This window comes from Paramisgurnus dabryanus, chromosome 2 (genome assembly GCF_030506205.2).
Source record: "Paramisgurnus dabryanus chromosome 2, PD_genome_1.1, whole genome shotgun sequence".
Taxonomy (NCBI): Eukaryota; Metazoa; Chordata; class Actinopteri; order Cypriniformes; family Cobitidae; genus Paramisgurnus; species Paramisgurnus dabryanus.
The window spans coordinates 21,900,952-21,919,600 of NC_133338.1; the positions used below are offsets into that span (position 1 = coordinate 21,900,952).

The 18,649-nt window shown below is 36.5% G+C and overlaps 1 protein-coding gene and 1 long non-coding RNA gene across 2 annotated transcripts; one reads left to right on the forward strand and one right to left on the reverse strand.

Annotated features, from left to right (window-relative positions):
- Window positions 1–266: 266 nt before the first annotated feature.
- LOC135730727 (uncharacterized) lies at window positions 267–8,254 on the forward strand. The gene is made up of 3 exons (XR_010526061.2): window positions 267–447; window positions 5,926–6,021; window positions 7,154–8,254. It is a non-coding gene; the product is annotated as an uncharacterized lncRNA (long non-coding RNA).
- A 97-nt stretch (window positions 8,255–8,351) lies between these two features.
- mettl3 (methyltransferase like 3) lies at window positions 8,352–18,538 on the reverse strand. Its single transcript, XM_065269924.2, has 11 exons — window positions 18,300–18,538; window positions 17,755–17,942; window positions 17,200–17,652; window positions 16,935–17,110; window positions 14,479–14,692; window positions 13,359–13,546; window positions 13,016–13,054; window positions 12,826–12,934; window positions 8,961–9,026; window positions 8,715–8,827; window positions 8,352–8,613 (listed from the first exon to the last, which is right to left on the reverse strand). Exons 1-11 carry the CDS (start codon window positions 18,400–18,402, stop codon window positions 8,502–8,504), a joined length of 1,761 nt encoding a protein of 586 aa, XP_065125996.2. The 5' UTR covers window positions 18,403–18,538; the 3' UTR covers window positions 8,352–8,501.
- Between the last annotated feature and the right edge of the window lie 111 nt (window positions 18,539–18,649).

Sequence of the window (18,649 nt, forward strand, 5' to 3'; positions counted from 1 at the left end):
TTGAATTAATCATCTATTTCTCTGTGCCTATGTATCGGTACAAAAATAAATGTTAGGAGAAATTTAATACGCTTATAGGTTGTTTAACGGAAAAAAAACCAACTACACCTAAAATTCCTTCATAGTTCAGTAAATTGTTCCTGTATATCGATAATGTTTTCACAATATTTTCTGGAGAGTTGCCAGTACAAAGCTACCGAGTAAAAGAGGAGGAGGAGGGTGAGAAAGAGGAGGAGGGCGTGCTGCTCAGATAAGCTATTTAAAGCTGAACGTCCCGTGCGTTCAGACCTGAAGCTTTCCATGCTGTCATAGCTAAATTGTATACCTACTGTAGGCTACCTATCGCCAGTGAATTGTCAGTGTGAAGATCTGAATCATCGCAAAGCAGTTTGAATAAGAACTTTCTGCACACAGAGCCAGAATAAGCGTGCGTTAGGAAAACGACTGGTGAGTCTACTGACAAATGGATTATGTATTGTTTATAATATTTAATATGCATTTATATAACACATTATGATTTATTTAACATTTATGCTGTTGTTCGATTTTATCCATTGCGTTAAAATATACAGATTTTAACGAGATTTAATTCTAAGTAGCTGTATGTTCGCTGTTGTAGGCGCTGTAGGTTGTTAAACACTGCAAGTGTGTCAAAGTGGGAGTGTCTCATAACACATATTCAAGTCAAACTTTGCTCCTGGGAATAAGATTTCCTAATAAAAACACTGCTGAGTGTCACTGTGGGTTAATGCTGTAATTAAACCGAAACATCTGTGCTAGTTTATCTCAGTATTGTTTAGACAGCATTCAATATTTGATTTTGAACTCGATTAAATCTGAATTCATCTCGCATACTTGTGAACTTTAAAGTTAAAACTTTGAAGGTTTATTTAGTCAGTGAGTTTCTCTCTCTCTCTTTTTTTTTGCATTAGAGATTTACTTTTCCCCCTGAACTCTCGGTGATCTCTTGAGATTTTATGTAACGTACTTTTCCACCAATGATGCACTCCAAGCCACAAATAGCTTTGAAGTCTGCATGAAGAATTACAAGTGGATTTGTAAACATCCTTTCATACTCAATAATTTATATTCATTCGCCTGTATAAAAGACCCACTGTCGCCCCTCTATCAGAGCGCGTCACGTACTGCACATACGCAACCCGAGTAAATGGACAGTGCGCGCGCGAGCCAAACAGAGCTTGATGATGAAGGGCTTGTGGGAGGGGCAGGGAAATTAATGATAAATTGACCGTTCTCTTTAGTTGTAGATAGAGAAACATTACGATAAAATCGCAGCAGGAACTCAGGCTGTGCTGCCGTGACGGGAATTGGCTTATTCCCAATACTTATCAATACATCAACACTGTTGAAGGTTGAATGTTTGCTTAGTCATTTCTGGAATTCTTGAACAGCATATGACTCTGTGGAGATCAATGAGAGACATGATTGCGACAGCTTTGACTTCTCTGAAGGTGTGCTACTGAATGTGTGCCTAGACAGAGACTTAAAGGGATAGTTCGCCCAAAAATGAAAATTCTGTCATCATTTATTCACTCTCATGTTGTTACAAACCTGTATAAAATTATTTGTTCTGATAACCACAAAGGAAGATATTTCGAGGAAGGTTTGTAACCAAACCGTTTGTGAGCCCCATTCACTTCCATAGTAGGAAAAATTAATACTAAAGTAATTGAGGATCGGTTTAGTTACAAACATTCCTTAAAATATCTTCCTTCGTGTTGATCAGAACAAGGAAAATGATGACAGAATTTTTATTTTTAGGTGAACTATCCGTTTAATCTCAGAAAAGTGAGAGGAGATAAAATGGAATAAAGTATACTAAACTCTGCTGTTATTTTGAAGCCTTCTATGCTTTGTTTACAACGCTTGTGTACATGCAAACATATGTTTAGTAAATTATATTGAAAGAGTAATCATGTTTGGTCTGCAAAGACCTTATAAGGATGTTTCTCTGTATGTGTGTGCGTGCAAAACGCCTGTTTTGTAATATAAACACTTCTAAATAGTATAGCCTATGTTATGTCTGGGTTTAAAAAACATTTTAAAGGTATACTCTCAGAAAAAAGGTACAAAAGTTTACACTGGGACTGTACCTTTTAAAAAGGTCCTTATATGTACCATTGTGGTACAGATGTGTACCTTTGAGATATCAGTCTATCAGTACATTTGGTATTCCAATATCCAACCCAGTGACAACTGTTGTATTCTTGTACCTTTGTTTCTGAAAGGTTAACATCTAAAGAAAAGAAGAAAGAAAAAAATCTGTTTCTCTCTGTCATTTCTCTTTACTTGTGTTTTTCTCAGCCATGAGATATTTTGCCAGAGACTAAGCACTTGAGGGATTTATTCAGAACCCATTTCCCTATCTAGACCTTGCAAATGTTTATTTAGAGTTCTAAGAGAAAGATTATTATTTTGCACATAAATGGGGATGTTTTTAAAAAATAACATGGAAAAATTCATTTTACGCAAATCTACTAAAAGATCGGTAACAATCCTTTGCCCAAAAACAGCAAGAATTCTCTTGAGTACACTTGTGCATTTTTAACTCTCAAGTAGAGGCCATAGTGGTTACAGAAGTCCTTGTTTTTCATCATGCTGAATATAGTTTTTCATGACTTGGAAATCTTAAACTGCACTGGAAATATGTATATTTGTGTGGGGATTTACTAGCAAGAGAAATGTAAAAAGTCTACTTTGGCCCCTTCACTTTAAAGATTTTGGAGAAAATCCCTGAAAACAGTGTTCTCCACACTTGATCAATGACAACCATTTTTTAATCTGTTCGTAATAGAGTTTTTTTATTTACAGTACAGACATACAGTAATAATTGGACCTGGAATCTGTGAATGTAAAATAAGAAACTTTCCCATTTATTTAAATGCATTAATTTGGTGGGACAGTAAGATGAAATGCTTTAATTTTGTGTCAGGGAGCATTATTTAAAAATAACATAAAACATTTATGACATGTGTCACTTTAAAAACCTATTTAATTTAAATAAATCTTTTTGTATTTTTAATAATAAATACAAATTATTGTTTGGTATCTCAAACTTGTAAAATGGCAGGCGGGGCCAGTGGCGGACTGGCCATCTGGAGCCCGGGAGTTACAGGTGTTACTTTGTTTTATGTTATGTTATGGTTAGTGAGATGCCATTGGCAAATAGTTCAACTGCATGATTTCTTAATAAATTTGACTTTCTTAGAGGTTTAAGCATTTATGTTTCTGAATTATGGTGTTTAAAAATAGCCTGTGCACCAATATGCAAGTATGTTGGGAACAGGGTGTGGTGAGAAAGTCCAGTGCCAATTTTTAGTCCCTGTCTGCCCAGTCCCAGTTTTTTCAACTGTTAAAAATGGTGTTTAAATTATTAAAATTCAAAAATAAAAATCTTTGGGATTATTTTATATTCAAAACCTTTCATATTAACAAACTTCATGAATATTGCTGGGATGTTAAGATAAGTGAAAAACTTTTGTCCAACAATTTGGATGTTTTCAAATGTAAAAGTACAGTACAACTGCAATCATAGGCCGTTTATTAAGAAGTTAACAAGTATATACAACAAACATGATATTTTATCATCCAGTGAAACCAAGGTGGTCCTTTTGGCTGGGTAAAAAGTTTGTATATTTCTACTTTAATGTCATGGGTGCAACCAATGAAAAAACTAGAAAAGATTATATTTTATGAAACACATTTTAATTAGTATATTGATGAATTGATATTATCCAAGCATCCAAATAAAAGAATGTAAATTCATTGCAGAGGTCAGGTGGTGCAACCAGAAATTCATCGGGTGCAACTGCTATGAATGCCATAAGAAATAAAAAACATAAAGCTAAAAATTTTAATAAGAAATTAATTTAGCTAAAAATGTTAGTTTTAATAAATGCAAGCTAAGGTTGTCTGCAATTGTTATTATACTATTAAATATTAAATTTTAAATTCATTTTAAATGTCAGTTATATGGTAAAGTTGTTTTACACTTTCAAACTATTTTTAGGATACTCATTTTAAATGCCACTTTCAAACAAACAAACAATCAGCATGACACAGGGAGCACAATAAAACTTATCTGGCAAATAGAAAATTATTTGTTGTACCACCTGACATTTTTTGAATGGGATATCAAAGATATTGTAAAAAAAATCATTAAAATTTACTGAAATGTTGTTCAAAAAACAAAGATTTTCTGACTCAAATACATTTTTAGGAGTTTGTTTGATCATTGAACGACCCAGATTTTTATTTAATGTAACGCAGAGTGCATTTTGCACTTTAAAAATTGATGTTTTTTTACCTTGTAAATATGGGACAGAACACATGCTGGGTTAAAATGACCCCATGTTGGGTTTTGTTATGCAACCATGAATTATAATAACCCTACAGTTGAGTTAAAACATCCCAGCATTGTGTCATTTTTAACCCACAGTGTGTTCAGTCCAATATTGATCCATTATGGGTCAAAAATAACACAGCCATTTTTAGAGTGTGTGTTCTCCGAGAACTGAACCCTTGACCTTTGTGTTCTTAGCACCATGTTCTACCCGTTGAGCTGCTGAAAGCCAATTATTATAAGTTTGACTCTTTAAATAACCAAGAGTGATACAAAGTGCTGCAACTCAAATCAAGTGCTCATAACTGAATAAGCATGTGAATGTATGCATGGAGATTTGACATTATTTATTCTGCAAAAAAGGAGTTCTCAAATCCGCAAAGTATTTCATTCAACATCTTTTATTTCTCAAACAGCTCAATTAAGGGTTATTTTGCTTTCAAATGTAAGAAAACCTGCTGCTTTCAACTTGTTTTTGTCTTCAGGCATATACGTTTATCAGAGCTAAACAGGTGGGAACAGAAAGTTGTGTAAAAATGAACCAAAAAAAAAAAAAAAACATATTTTTATGGCATGTGCTGACATGGTTTTGTGACACAACACGCACACACACAGTTTATTATGTGAGAAAAATGTGGGTGTGATGTGAACTTAGAAAACATGTCATGACATTTTGTCATTGATACTTATGATTTGAAGCAGTCTAACATTTGATAATAACCAATTATGGCCCAGTCCTGTAGATATTTAACTTTGTGTTGTTATGCACCTGCTAAGTCTTATCATCATTTGATTGCACAAAATTTCCAAGATGTAAAAACGTGCAGGTAAAGTGCCTTATTGCATTGGTTTCTGTGGCAGATTGGATTCATAGAGGTGTAAATGGGGAAAGGCAAGACTACTCTGCTTTGCCTTTGACCCTCTCTCTGCTGAATTTAACCAAACCTAATTGGTTCCAGTTTAACTCTTATAATCGTCAGTGTAATATTTGCTAATCATCAGTAGTAACTTGAACTTGAGTTTGGAAATCGATTATAATACAATTGCCCTACTGAAAAAAAACCTACTAAAACCACCTTAAGCAGCTGAGCCGGTTTTAGCTGGTCTCCCAGCTTGGTTTAAGCAGGTGTAGCAAGCAGATCTAAATGTGTTTTGGTCACTTTTTACGATGGTCAGACTGAACTTTGGTTATGCTGGAAGACCAGCTGACCCACCAGCTTGATCAGCTTTGTCAGGATGGGAGGACCATCTTAAACCAGCTAACGCCAGTTAAAACCTGCAAACCAGTTATAGTTGTTTTTTTACAAAAAAAGTTAAATATAAAATGCAAATGTTAAAATGTAAATGTTTTTGAACAAAGTGACACGTCGCCTACACTGCCAACAGGGAAATTAGCAGAGCAGAGAGATGTGTAGCCTACAATTATTGAATGCGTCATCAAGAAATTAAGATTAGACAGAACTCGCTTGCTCTTCTTCTGAAAAAAAAAACTTTTCAATCAGTGTTCAGAAATAACTCATAAATATATTGAGTTTGCTGAAAGTTTTTGTTATGTCCTATAGCACCATCTGCTGACATGGGTGTGAAAATGCTTCAGTGCTTCCCATTCTACAGACGCTTCAGGGAAAGGTGCAAAAGACAATGCCCTCCAGAGACAGGTAAGACATTTTAAATTAAAAATATTTTTGAATTTGAAAATATATGTTGATGGTTAAAACTAAACTTATTTCAAAATGTATTTTAAGGGCAAGCAAATACATTTCTAATTTACCACCCATATGGCAAGAAATGTATTCAAAATGTATACAGTATACTTTTATAAAGTATATTTTTGAGGTTGAAAATATATTTAATTTTAACCTTTTCAAACCTGTTATGTTTACAGGTTTGTAACATAAACATAAAAGTTTTCTTACAATATGACAAATATATTTCCTTGCTTTACTGGCAGTACTGGCGTGCATTTGATATAAAACAATGGCACTGATTTATGTTAAAGGTGCCATGTCACAAGACATAAAAGATGTAAAACAAATCTTTGGTGTCCCCAGAGTACACATGTGAAGTTCTAGCTCAAAATGCCATATAGATTATTTATTATAGCATGTTAAAATTGACACTTTGTAGGTGTAAGCAAAAATGTGGCGTTGTGGGTGTGTCCTTTAAAATGCAAATGAGCTGATGAAATTAAAACAGTGATCGCAATGATGGTGTTTTGTTGCAAACTGAAACTCAGTTTATCTCTCTCTCTTTATCTCTGCATTAAATGGCAGTGCCGTGGTTTGATAGTGCAGATCAACGGGCGGCATTATTATAATAAGATCTCCATATGACATCATAAGGACAGCCAAATTTCAATGACCTAATTTTTCACATGCTTGCAAATAATGGTTTACCCAAACTAAGTTACTGGTTTGATCTTTTTTTTCTAGGATGATAGAAGCACTGGGAATCCAATTATAGCACTTAAACATGGAAAAAGTCAAATTTTCATACCATGGCCCCCTTTAAGATGTCAGTATGAAATGTTAATAGAAGGCAGCTCAAACATGCAGTTTAGTTTGGTACTAGAATAAACCCTGTCCGCCGGGAAACCGCCCAATAAAGTTCACCCTAAATATTTTACCACAGATATATTAAAGTTAACAGCGATGAAGAACAAAAATGCTTTGAAGTGATGAAACCGTGACTGAACAGACACATTATAGCAAAACATAATATCTAGATGTTTAAAAGAGTCATGGTGATGGTTTAAAACACATTTCCATAATTGCTTTTTTTCTTTCACAGTAGAAAGAGAAGTTATGAAACCACGGTTGTCATCCACTACCTCGTGGGGCAGTGAAGGGGACAGCGGCAGCATTCTGTGTCCACAGGCCTATTTTTCCCACAAGGCCCGACTCTCTCTCCGACACCAGCTGGACAGCAACATCAATGCAGTGGATGCTACGTACTAACTTTGTCTTCCAAGTGGTCTGTTGAGAATCCTTGAAAGTAAACTTCTGCCTTTCAGTCCCAATACAGTTCACATCCCTTGAGTTTGAGGGGAACTGGAGGATGAGGCATTGAGAGGATGGGACATGCAGCATGAGAGCTATTCGCATTTGTGCTGTCACCTCTATTGAGCGTGCTCACGGGGACACACAATGTCAGCTATACACATTGTAGCGATGTGAAGATCAGCGTTTAGAGCCCTGTAACATAATGATACAGCTATGTGTAAAATGGTATAAGGGGAAATGCTAAAAAACTTGAGTGAGTGATGTTTACATAACAAGTGCTTTCTGTAGCATGAGAACAAGATAAAATGCAGCTGGATCAGATCGATCATGGGTTTCATAATTGATCATAAATTTAGTGTATACTATAAGAGCGAGTGATTGTTTCCTTTCACATAAGTGTTTTTAAAGTTAACTTTACTTTGTGTACTAGTGCCATTTACCCTACAAGCTGTACCAAGGTTTGTCAATATACAGTGAGAACTTTAATCTCATTTATAGATCTGAAGGCATTCGCTCAAAAAGGGTTTACAAAACAACGGGTTCATGGGCTCTGTGAACTTTAAGCCTTACTTACTAATGCATTAATATGCACAAGAATTTCTTATTCTTTAGAAGCTTTTCTTTGCATTGCATTTAAAAACTTAGAAAGTCAAAGGGGGATATTTGTCAAAAATTAATTGTTGCTATTGTTTTAACAAAAAATTGTGCATCTAGCCCTAATTTTGTTTTACATGTTAAATACGGTTCTTTCCGAGTACAAAGTTGAATTTCACCTCTGAACACTACTATGAACAATTTCTCTTTTGTATAGGCTACAGTGTATGTTTTTTTTTTTTAAGATGCATAAAATGAAAAATAGTAAATTATAATAAAGTCAACACAACATGTACTTTTGTTTTAACTGTCAACAGTAAAAACTAACAAATAAAAAACTTTAAAACAACAAAAAAAAGTATTTTTTAAAAGAATTGATCTATGTAGACACATTAAAACATGGGTCATTGTTTTATTAAAAAAAGTAAAGTGGTACAAAAGTGTGGTACAGTATCATTTGAAAACATATCTCATATTGAGAATCTTGAGACCCATGGCACATCCCAACCAATAAGCTGTACATCTTCATATCAGTTCAGTCATCACATGTTTTTAGGTTTGGAGATGACTCCATCGGGGTAGCGCTTCTTAAAACGTGCAACAACTTCAGGATCCAGAAGGTGAATACCGTCCAGCTGATTACCAAGAGTTACCCTGTAGGCAAAAATGGGAGTGAGTTAGATAACAAGCGAGAAAAAAACACTTTTTTTTGCAAGTGAATTGGAAACATAAATGAAAAGTTTAAATTGACTCACCAATTAGGCTGCACATTGTGTGGTCTGCCAAACAACTCAATCTTTCGTGTGCCCGGTGACAAACGTTCAATCATTCCATAGATTTCATCTGGTTTATGACTAGTGGAGCGGACCTTTCATGTGACAGATGACATGAGATCGATTAAGAAATGTATTCACTATAATTGTGAATTGATTTAAGATTTAGTATAGAGTAATCAAACACAAGCGACATATTTAGCGCAGTGATAATTGGTTATGACTAACCTCTGCCACTATGACATCACAATCAAGGCCTCTGTTAAACCCTTGAGGGTTTCCCTTTACTCCCACCTAGAATAAAGAGAAAGAGTATATGTAAGGGCAGTCAGCCAGTAAATACCTCAATGAAATGCTATAAAGCTGACTGACTGTACATAATTTACATAGCTACTTATAAATGAATAACTGCATGTTTGTCTGGTTTTATCTGAACTTAAAAGCATCTTAAATGCTTTTCTCATGGAAGGTTTGCATTTCTTAGAAATAAAATACTTCAAATCAATATTTTGTGTTCATATATTAGCTCACGTGGCAAGCTGTGGGTTAAGCAGGATAATGTACAGCTAGACGGCTGTTATCGCAAATAATCCCCCTCAGGTTTTGTTTCGCATTGGGGTCCTGATCACCCTGTCGGGATTTATTCTGCAATAACAACTGGCTGCCTGTACATCATCTAAGGGTGTGACAAGATCTCATTTAAGGAGATAAAATATGTATTGCGAAATTAATTATGTCACTAGATTTATTGTGGAGGTAAAATGCTGGCCGTTTCTCAAACAAAGGACTGCATCCTTTGGAGGTCGCTTTGTAGACGGCATACATATATTACCGAATATAGCGAATTATAAAGTTTACTGTTATATTTAGTTAATCGTAAATTGTTTTTATATTCTTATGACTTGTGAATGTAATGCTCAGTTAACTGAAATAAACCAGGCTTGATGTAGTATGCAGCCTGCACATGCGACCTCCGGATGATGCCGCTTTCTGTTTGAGAAATGGCCACTGTCCTAATATCAGCATAAAGTTAAGTTTCTGGCTAAACCTTTTTCAGGAAAATGTGCATGCATTATATTCAGTCTTTTACTGCCTGTGCTTTTTTGTTTGGGTTTCCAATAATGTTCGTCTGTGAATCGTCTGTGTAGCGCTCCCTGCAGGCATTTGTTATAATAGACAATGCTGTTTTTATTACAAAGGCTTTATATTACTGTAATGGGTTAACTTGTTTTGATGCTTTATTTGAACTAATTTTTATTGCATCGTCATTATTATGTAATTTAAAAGGTTATTGCTGGGTGTATTATTATTACAAAACAATATCAAATTACTTCATTATCATTGTTAGGGACAGTCCTAGAATAGGTAAAAAAAAAAAAAAATCAAAATAATGTGATTTCAGTTTCCCATTTTTTTATTTTATTATTGAGGATTTTTTTTAAAAAAAAAAGTAAAAATCTCGTCTTGTCACTCCCCTAAAATCATCCCTTACTTATAACGTGACAAAAATGAGACTGCAATGAAACAGTGAAATGAAACTATAAGTATAGTATAATATAATGCCACTTTAAACAGGGTTCCCACACCTTAGTCAACTTCAAATTCAAGGATCTTTCAAGGACTTTCCAGGTCCAATACCCTCAAATTCAAGGACTAAATGTGGGGACACATTTCAAGTGAAGCAAGGTTACATCGTGTCACCTTTTAAGATACATTGTTACAGTTCCCTTTGAATGAACTTGCGCTGTGTCACTGCCGTGACACTTTGGGGACGCCTCCAGGGGTAATTGTGTCTGAACGTGTATATCAAATTCAACCAATGGTGAGGCTTAACGACAAAGACAGGGTGACGCGGGAGCCAGGAAGTATATCACTATCTGAAATATTCCCAAAGACGGCGTTACAGGGATGCAGGAAGTATGGCAAGGGAGATGCAGGGCCTACAGTTACATACGTAACCCGAGACGCTTTCATTTGTAAACACAACTATGCAAAAAAGCATTTTGGTATGAATCAACATTCGCATACAGAAGATATAAGCATTTAAAGCGAACAGTTTAGCACGTGTGCTTAAAAGAGTAGGGGGTGGTTTCCCCGACAGGGATTAGCTTAAGCCAGGACTAGGTCTTATTTTAATTAGGAAATATAACTAGTTTTAACAAACATGCCTTACATGCCTTACACTGATGCCAAACCTATGAGATGGCATCAGTGTGATATCATACAAAAACACAAGCTTTTTACTTTTGAAAATTTTATAAATTTTAGTGTTTTGAAATTGACTTTTAAATGTTTGAACAATTGTGTGTCACCACTGTTTTCGGGCCTCATGGAGAGGCGTCAGGGTTCTCTTAGACCCTCCACCAGAGCCTCAGCTAGTGGGGATTGTGTGCTCCCGAAGCTAAGAACATCTTTTGGACAATCTAGCTTCTCCTTTAGAGGGGCTACACTATGGAACTCTCTCCCCACTGGATTTAAACTGCAGACCAATATTAACATCTTTATCAGAGAGCTAAAACAGTGGCTTAAAACGGGCCAAAGTTGTTCTCATGTGTAATTGTGTTTGTTTAGTATACTGTGGTTTTAGTTTGTTTTTTAGTTGTAAAAGCCTCCTATGGACAGGTGTTGAAAATTAGCACACGTGCTATAACACTTTTTATTACACGGCTCTCTGGAATGCTTGATTCTGATTGGTCAGTTGAGACATTTGCAGGTTCGTTCTTTTCGAATAATAACCGCTCCAAAATAATAACGCATAGCCGGTACTACTTTTACGAGAAAGATCGCTCCGCGCCAATAAAGATTACTGTTTGTTTGGCGCCATCTTGTGACAAACACTGGACAACCACGACAAGACACAGAGAGCTTACTGAGACTGAACTTGACAAAATAGAGCATGACAGCTACGAAGCCAACACACAAAAAAATACAGAATGGGCATTAAAACTTCTCAAAGACTGGCTAAAAGAGAAAAAAATGGAGACAGACAAGTATGAAGCAGAGGATCTTAATAAGGTATTACGATTATTTTATGATCTGTGCAAAGTTTCGCGGAAGGATAAAAAATTTTAATTTACAACAAATATGCCAATAAAATGTTTCAAATTCATATTCATGTCCAGTTTTTTTCTTATATGACAAGTAGCCGTGTAATAAGCGGGATAATGTAGAGGCAGCCGGTAGTTATCGGGAAATAAGCCCCTTCAGTGTGATACAAGACCCTCCGCTTCGCGTCGGGTCCTGATCACACTGTCGGGGCTTATTTCCCGATAACTACCGGCTGCCTCTACATTATCCCTTACATACAATGCATCTGGTTCGTCCAATGTCTATTGCTATGTCCATATTAAATTAACTAAATAAATAAATAAAAAAAAACTGTAAAAACATTACTTGTGTGCTTTTGAGGCAAAACAAAGGGCACTGATGTATTTTAAGATATGTCAGTGCAAGTTGGTTTCAGTTTGGAGAGCTCTTACATTTATTTTAGTCTAGCACTAGTCTAATCACTGTTCGGGGAACCGCCCCTAGAAATTTTATGATATTATCCTACACTACACAGGGAATAATATGTTTTTTCCAGAAAACTTATTGCATAAAATAGATTCAAGCACTTTCAATGACGTGTATCTATGCATGTATATTATTTTCAAAAACTATGTATGTTATTTACCCCAGATTCAGAAACTTTTAAAGATTTCAAGGACCTGTGGGAACCCTGTAACATGTTTTTTGGATGTGACAAACTGAAAACGCCATTTAATATCAGATTTTACAGTCAATAATATGCATGAATATACTGTAGAATTCTGTAACTGACAAGTGAGGATGAAAAACTATAAGGGACGTTTTCACAGACAAGGTCTAGATTAAGCCAACACTAGGCCTTAGCTATATTAGGACAGTCTTTACAAACATACCTTACAAAAACAATACTGGTGTGCATCTTAAGACAAAACATTGCCACTGACATATTTTAAGATATATAAGTGCAAGCTGTTTTCAGTTAAGACACTGAAAAAACATTTTAGTCTTGGACTAGACTTAAGCTCTGTCTGGAAACCACCCCTAAAAGTTTTTCTTTCTAACATACCAAGCAATGCTCTTTGCCATGATTCAGCCAGTGGCCTGTCCTTCCAGTGCGAATGATTCTCTGAAGCTGGTTGGTCTTCACCCAGATGATCTCATCTACTCGTTCATAGCTGATTCAGCGAGAGGAAATTAGTACAAATATTTCAACAATTTCATCTCACTTTGCATTTCTTAAACGTATAAGTGCTTACCCCCATAAGCTTAGACACTCTCTGCCCAGTTCCATAGCTCTGCAAAAACAAAAGTTGAACCTGGTTGACCTGATCTTGGATTGTCGCCAAGCTACCATTACATAGTTTCCTTTCAACATATTCACACCATTTATTTATAGATAAGACTATCATATGAAGCTTATAATATAGGTACTATGTATAAAACATAACTTATTTATGATTACTAATTAATACATTTTCAAGAACCATTTAAATGACGCATTTTAGTCTACATTCCATTACGGAGTAAAAGTCTGACTACACAGAGATTGTAGCATACAAAGATAATCTTTGTGTACTGCGATCCCCCAGGAGCCCCTACCTTCCTGTCACCCAGAGGAAGAGGAAACCGTCATCCTGCAGAATAGGAATGTTGAGTTTCCTCATCTCGTCATCTGTGAGCGTTCCATATGGAAGCTCCATGTGGATGTCCCACGGTGGGTCGGCCATCACCACCGCAAACTTCCCCAAGATGGACACATCCAGATAACGGATGTCACAGCAAATCCACTGAGTTGGAGAAAAGGTTATATTTATTTAAGCATATCAATATTTAATTTAAAAAAAAACATGTATATATTTATAAAAAAAAATCATAATGGGTCGGTTATCCAGACAGGGTTTAGATTAATTTAAAACTAGGCCTTAGTTATATTAGGACCTTTAAGAAGTTTTTAAAAAACACACCTTACAAAAACATTACTGGTGCATCCTAAGATAAAACAATGGCACTATTATACTTTATGATATTACAATGCAAGCTGTTTTCAATTAAAGCTCCCGTTCTTCCTGTGTTTTTGAAGCTTTGATTGTGTTTGCAGTGCACAATATAACATGTGTTCATGTTTCACATGTAAAAAACGCGATATTTTTCATACAATTTACTTATCTCTATGGTGCTGTTTTTACTGTCCTAAAACAGGCGGATGTCTTTCTTGTTCTATGAAGTCCCTCCTTTAGAAATACATATGGAGTTCTAATTGTGTAGCTTGTTTAGTGTGTTGTGATTCGAAAGCATCTTAGCTTAGCTTAGCCGTTTGAGCCAAAGCTGGCGACTGATGTATTCCTGTGGGCCGAGTTTAGTCAAAAACTGTAAAGTAGCGGGCTGAAGTCTAAACTATCCGTTCGCTGTAGGCTTTGAAAGGTGAATTCTGTTAAAGAAAATATATGGCCTATATATGGCCTGGCAGTGAACTTTGAGCTTTATCAATTTGCAGGTATAATTTATGCTCTAACAGCAACATTACACACTTACTAAAGTTTGAAAAATGGGATCAGGAAGAACGTGACCTTTAAGACACCTCAAACTTGCATTTTAGTCTTGGACTAGACTTAAGCCCCGGCTGGGAAGGTTAAATTTTTGAAATCATAACGAATACGATTTTATAAATACTTGAAGTCTGATGTTATATGTGCACTGAGAATGCCAATCTGTTTGATACCTGTGAAGGAAACAGCTTGCCCACATTGCTGTCTCCATCAGTGGAGTGAAGCCCAAGCTCAGTGCCCCCGGCCTGTGGCCCCAGTATGTCACCCTCTGCCTCCGGAGGGCTGTCAATCTCATAATGCACATATTTACAAGTGTCCATGTGGAAACACGTGTTAAGAAAGGAGCAGTCACCAAGACTTTCGTCTGTGTGTTTGTTGATTATTCGCCTGCGAAAAACAGTTACACACATTCATCAACAAATCATTAATTACAAAAAATTATTTGCTCAGATTTATTTATTTATTTATTTGGGTCCCCATTAGCTTCCACAATGTGATTGCTAGTCTTCCTGGGCCCCACAAAAGTGCTTAAACATATGTACAAATATAACATACATACGTTTACCATACATATAACATAACCACATGTATGCTTATGTCCACATATACACATTCACACACATACAGCATTTAAAAATATCAGTACCTATAACGGTCACAAATTAACTGGTATAAGACTAATAAGATTAATTGTAATTTGTTTTAGAGTCTTCTTTAAATTAAATATGTTGGATACATGCCTTAATCATATATTATAATATTCAGTAATACCTATGATTATGTGCAAAACATCTGTATTAGTAGTTAACAGATATTTTAACAAATACAGAGGCTATTTTGTCTGTTTGAGACCTGTGGTTATGCATAATGCTGCATACACACCAAACACAAAGCATTGCGTTGCATGCTCTATATTACTTGCAGAATTTAACTTTGGGTCATGCTCATTTTACTTCATGTCATGCGAGGCGAATAACGCATGTTTTTACGGCAATTGTGCTACCCAATCTGGATAATTTGCATTGCCCCACACGAGTTTGCATCTTTGCATTGACTTGTATGTAATTTACTGGCGCAAATCGTTGAATTCGCGTTTGGAGCGTACAGCCCGTAACAGTGTGAACTGATTACTGTGTGTGATATTAAGCCTGACAGAAAGTTAACAAAGAGGGTTTTACTGTGCTTATTTATTTTTGACTGTTAAAGTGAACATATTTCATAGGGGTGTGCATTGGCACTGCCCTCACAATTCAATTAAATTATGATTCACCAGGTAACGATTCAATTCAATTCGATCTACGATGCATTGCGATGCATCAGAATTGTACTGTACACAACAAGGCAAATTTTTAATCAGTCAAGTAGTAAAGTCAAGTGCAACTATTCTCAACAAAAACGGAAGCTTAGCAGCTTTAAGACAATGACAATTATATACCTAAGATGAGAATTTACACACAGGGTAAGTCTTGTCTAGTTTCCCATTAACTTCATAGAATCCGAAATGTGCCCATATGTCTACTTTCCATGGAAAAGGGTGCGTTTTTATTTACGCGTCTATCACGGTCATCTCTCCGCCTCAGCCGTTTTGATTGTTGTTGTTATGCCCCCAGAAGTAATTGAAACTTCACAACTTTATTGTCCACTCGAGGCCAGAAAATAAACAGTGACATAATCGATTATGGCACTTTGCTGCGTCATAATCGATTATGGCACTTTGCTGCGTCGATGCTGAATCGTGCATGCCCGCATTGCGATGCATTGCCGGATCGATTATTGTTGACACCCCTAAATTATTTCACTGCTAAAAACAACGTTATTTTGTGTATTTGGTATAATACAATGTGTTCGTCTGGCTTATGGTTAAAAAAACACATTATTTTCCACATACCATATATTATTGTGGCTCCAGATATACTGCTTTCCTCAAACGCACTGATTTTGTACAAATATCATTGATTTGAAATGTGATTTTCCAGCTAATCTGTACGTTGTGATTGGCCTGAATACCTCTGACGTCAGCCAGAAATGTGACGCTCCTTACCATGTTTGAAAGATTCGCTCACAATGCAATGCTAACAGGAGTTAATTTACAGGGTGTAAATTAGCGGGAGGAATTATGATAATGTTGGTCTTGTCTACATCACCAATCCCAGGAAGTAAACTGTTGCTTACAATCCGTGTGTTTGTTGTAGTCCAAGAAAAGAAATTTACGTTGGAGACGATAACTTGCGTCATTGTTTACTTTGGGGTTAGTATCGTTTGCATATTGTTAACGTATACTAATACACACCTACACACCAAAGAAAATGTAAAATCGGACCATAGTTGCTCTTTAAGCTAGAAGTATAGTCCCATTTTTACACATTCACGAGGGTCCACAGATTTTTTTTCCCCAGGTAGGTTGTGCATGCGCATATAGGAGAATGTAGTATGTAGCCCAGGTGATTCATTATATTTTGTCAAAAAGCGCATGCGTCAAACGTCTGTGTACATGTACGCGTCAAATAAACTATGCTTTGCAAAGCTGTGCATTCGACCTAAAAATAGACTCTTTTTTAAACAATTGGTTGTTGGATGACTAGTCAATCTGACTATACTAATCCATCCCAATGTGTGAGTGTGTGCTGACCTGAAGTGCAGCTTTGTGCAGGGTTGAGGCGTGTCCCCCGACTGCACACACTCTTCTTTAGTCCCATAATCACAGAACTCCTGCACTTGAGCTCTGCCTCGTGAGCGAAACTTCTCCACAATGGACTGCTCCTTTGCTGAACTCGTGTTCAAAAGCTCCAAGATCTCTTGGCTCACCTGACAAACAAAACCCCACGTACATATAAATACACATCACGCATGAAATCTGGGAAAGGTTCTGTTGACTAGCCGCTTCATTACTGCACCTTTTTACTCTGCTGTTCCTTAGTGGACTGCTGACTCAGCAGACTCTCAATCTCCATGTCCAGGTGAGATGCTGGTCCCTTACTGTTCCGCCCCTTTTTCTCAGACCCACCCCCTCCTCCTCCAGATGACGCAGTATGCTGCGAGTTTGAAGCTGGAGCCAGCGAGATAGAAGATTTCTTGGGTGGGGAAGACGGGGCTTGGAGCAAAGGAGACGAACCCCGGGGTCTTTTTTGATGAATGATGTCATCTCCTTTTCTTTTGATGCCGGTTCTCTGTGGCTGTGCTGTACTTCCAATCATAGCCCATAGTTTGGTGTGATCGACAGAAGTTACGAGGGTGAAGGATGAGGATGAGGGAGCAGTGATGGATGGCTGGCGAACCTCAATGAGCTCTTGAGCAGAAAACTTGAGTAGGAGACTCTGGATGCTGGGGTGGGAAACTGGAGAATCGGACTGAGAAAAAAAAACAAAGACGACATTGTGAGTGTTTCTGGAACATAATACATAATAAATTGAAAAAACACGTTCATATTAATTTGTGGACTGCTTTCTTACAGTGTTTAGCTGGTTAGTAATTGCGAGGGAATCAATGGGCAGAGAAAGGCTCAATTCGGACAGGTATCCCAGCAGCCTTCTCTCTAGTTCCGGATCTGGAGGCTGTTCAACTTCCACCTGTGGTTGACTCTGGACGGCTGGTCCGGGGCTATCACTCCTTGCGGACGCTCCCTCAGCACCTCCAATTTCTTTTAGAAAGACAGGAAAGGAGTTTAATGCTGGAAATTGTACATTTGCACAGTAGCTTACATTATACATTTGTAGTTTATTAATCTGTACAGTATTACAGAACTAGTGGTTGAAACTTAGTTTCTTCAAACTTTTGCGACTCGTTCAAAATTCTTCAAAGTGTTAACGTTAGTGTTTAGTACGATTTAAATGTATTATCAAACACGTAGCTAAACGATACGTTAAAACATTTTGCAAATGTTATTCTTCCATTAATTTCCGAAGTAATTCGATTTATTTAGCAAGTAATTAATATATCATTTAAAACACAGTTGCAGATCTTATATATAGATACTGTATTTAGCACAACAACATACCAATGCCCAGTTGATTGGTGTCTTTTCTTCTCCTCTGCAGCCTCTCTCGCAAAGAGTCCAGCTGCTTTTTGTGCGCCTGGATGTGACTCCACGTATCAGACATCGCTTAATTTTAGCCACATAAACTTCAACCAGAAAAAGCTACAAGTAACGAGTTTTCATTAATGATATTTTATGCAGAGTAAATAACCGCTGCGGTTCGTAAACACACCGCCAAAGCAAGTGCTATTTCAAAATAAAAGACTCCTTCCGCAAAACAATGACGCCACATTTTTAGCTTTACAATGATGCCGATAAAGAATGTCTAACATAAATGTTTGTTTTATATGCTAATACATAAACATATATTT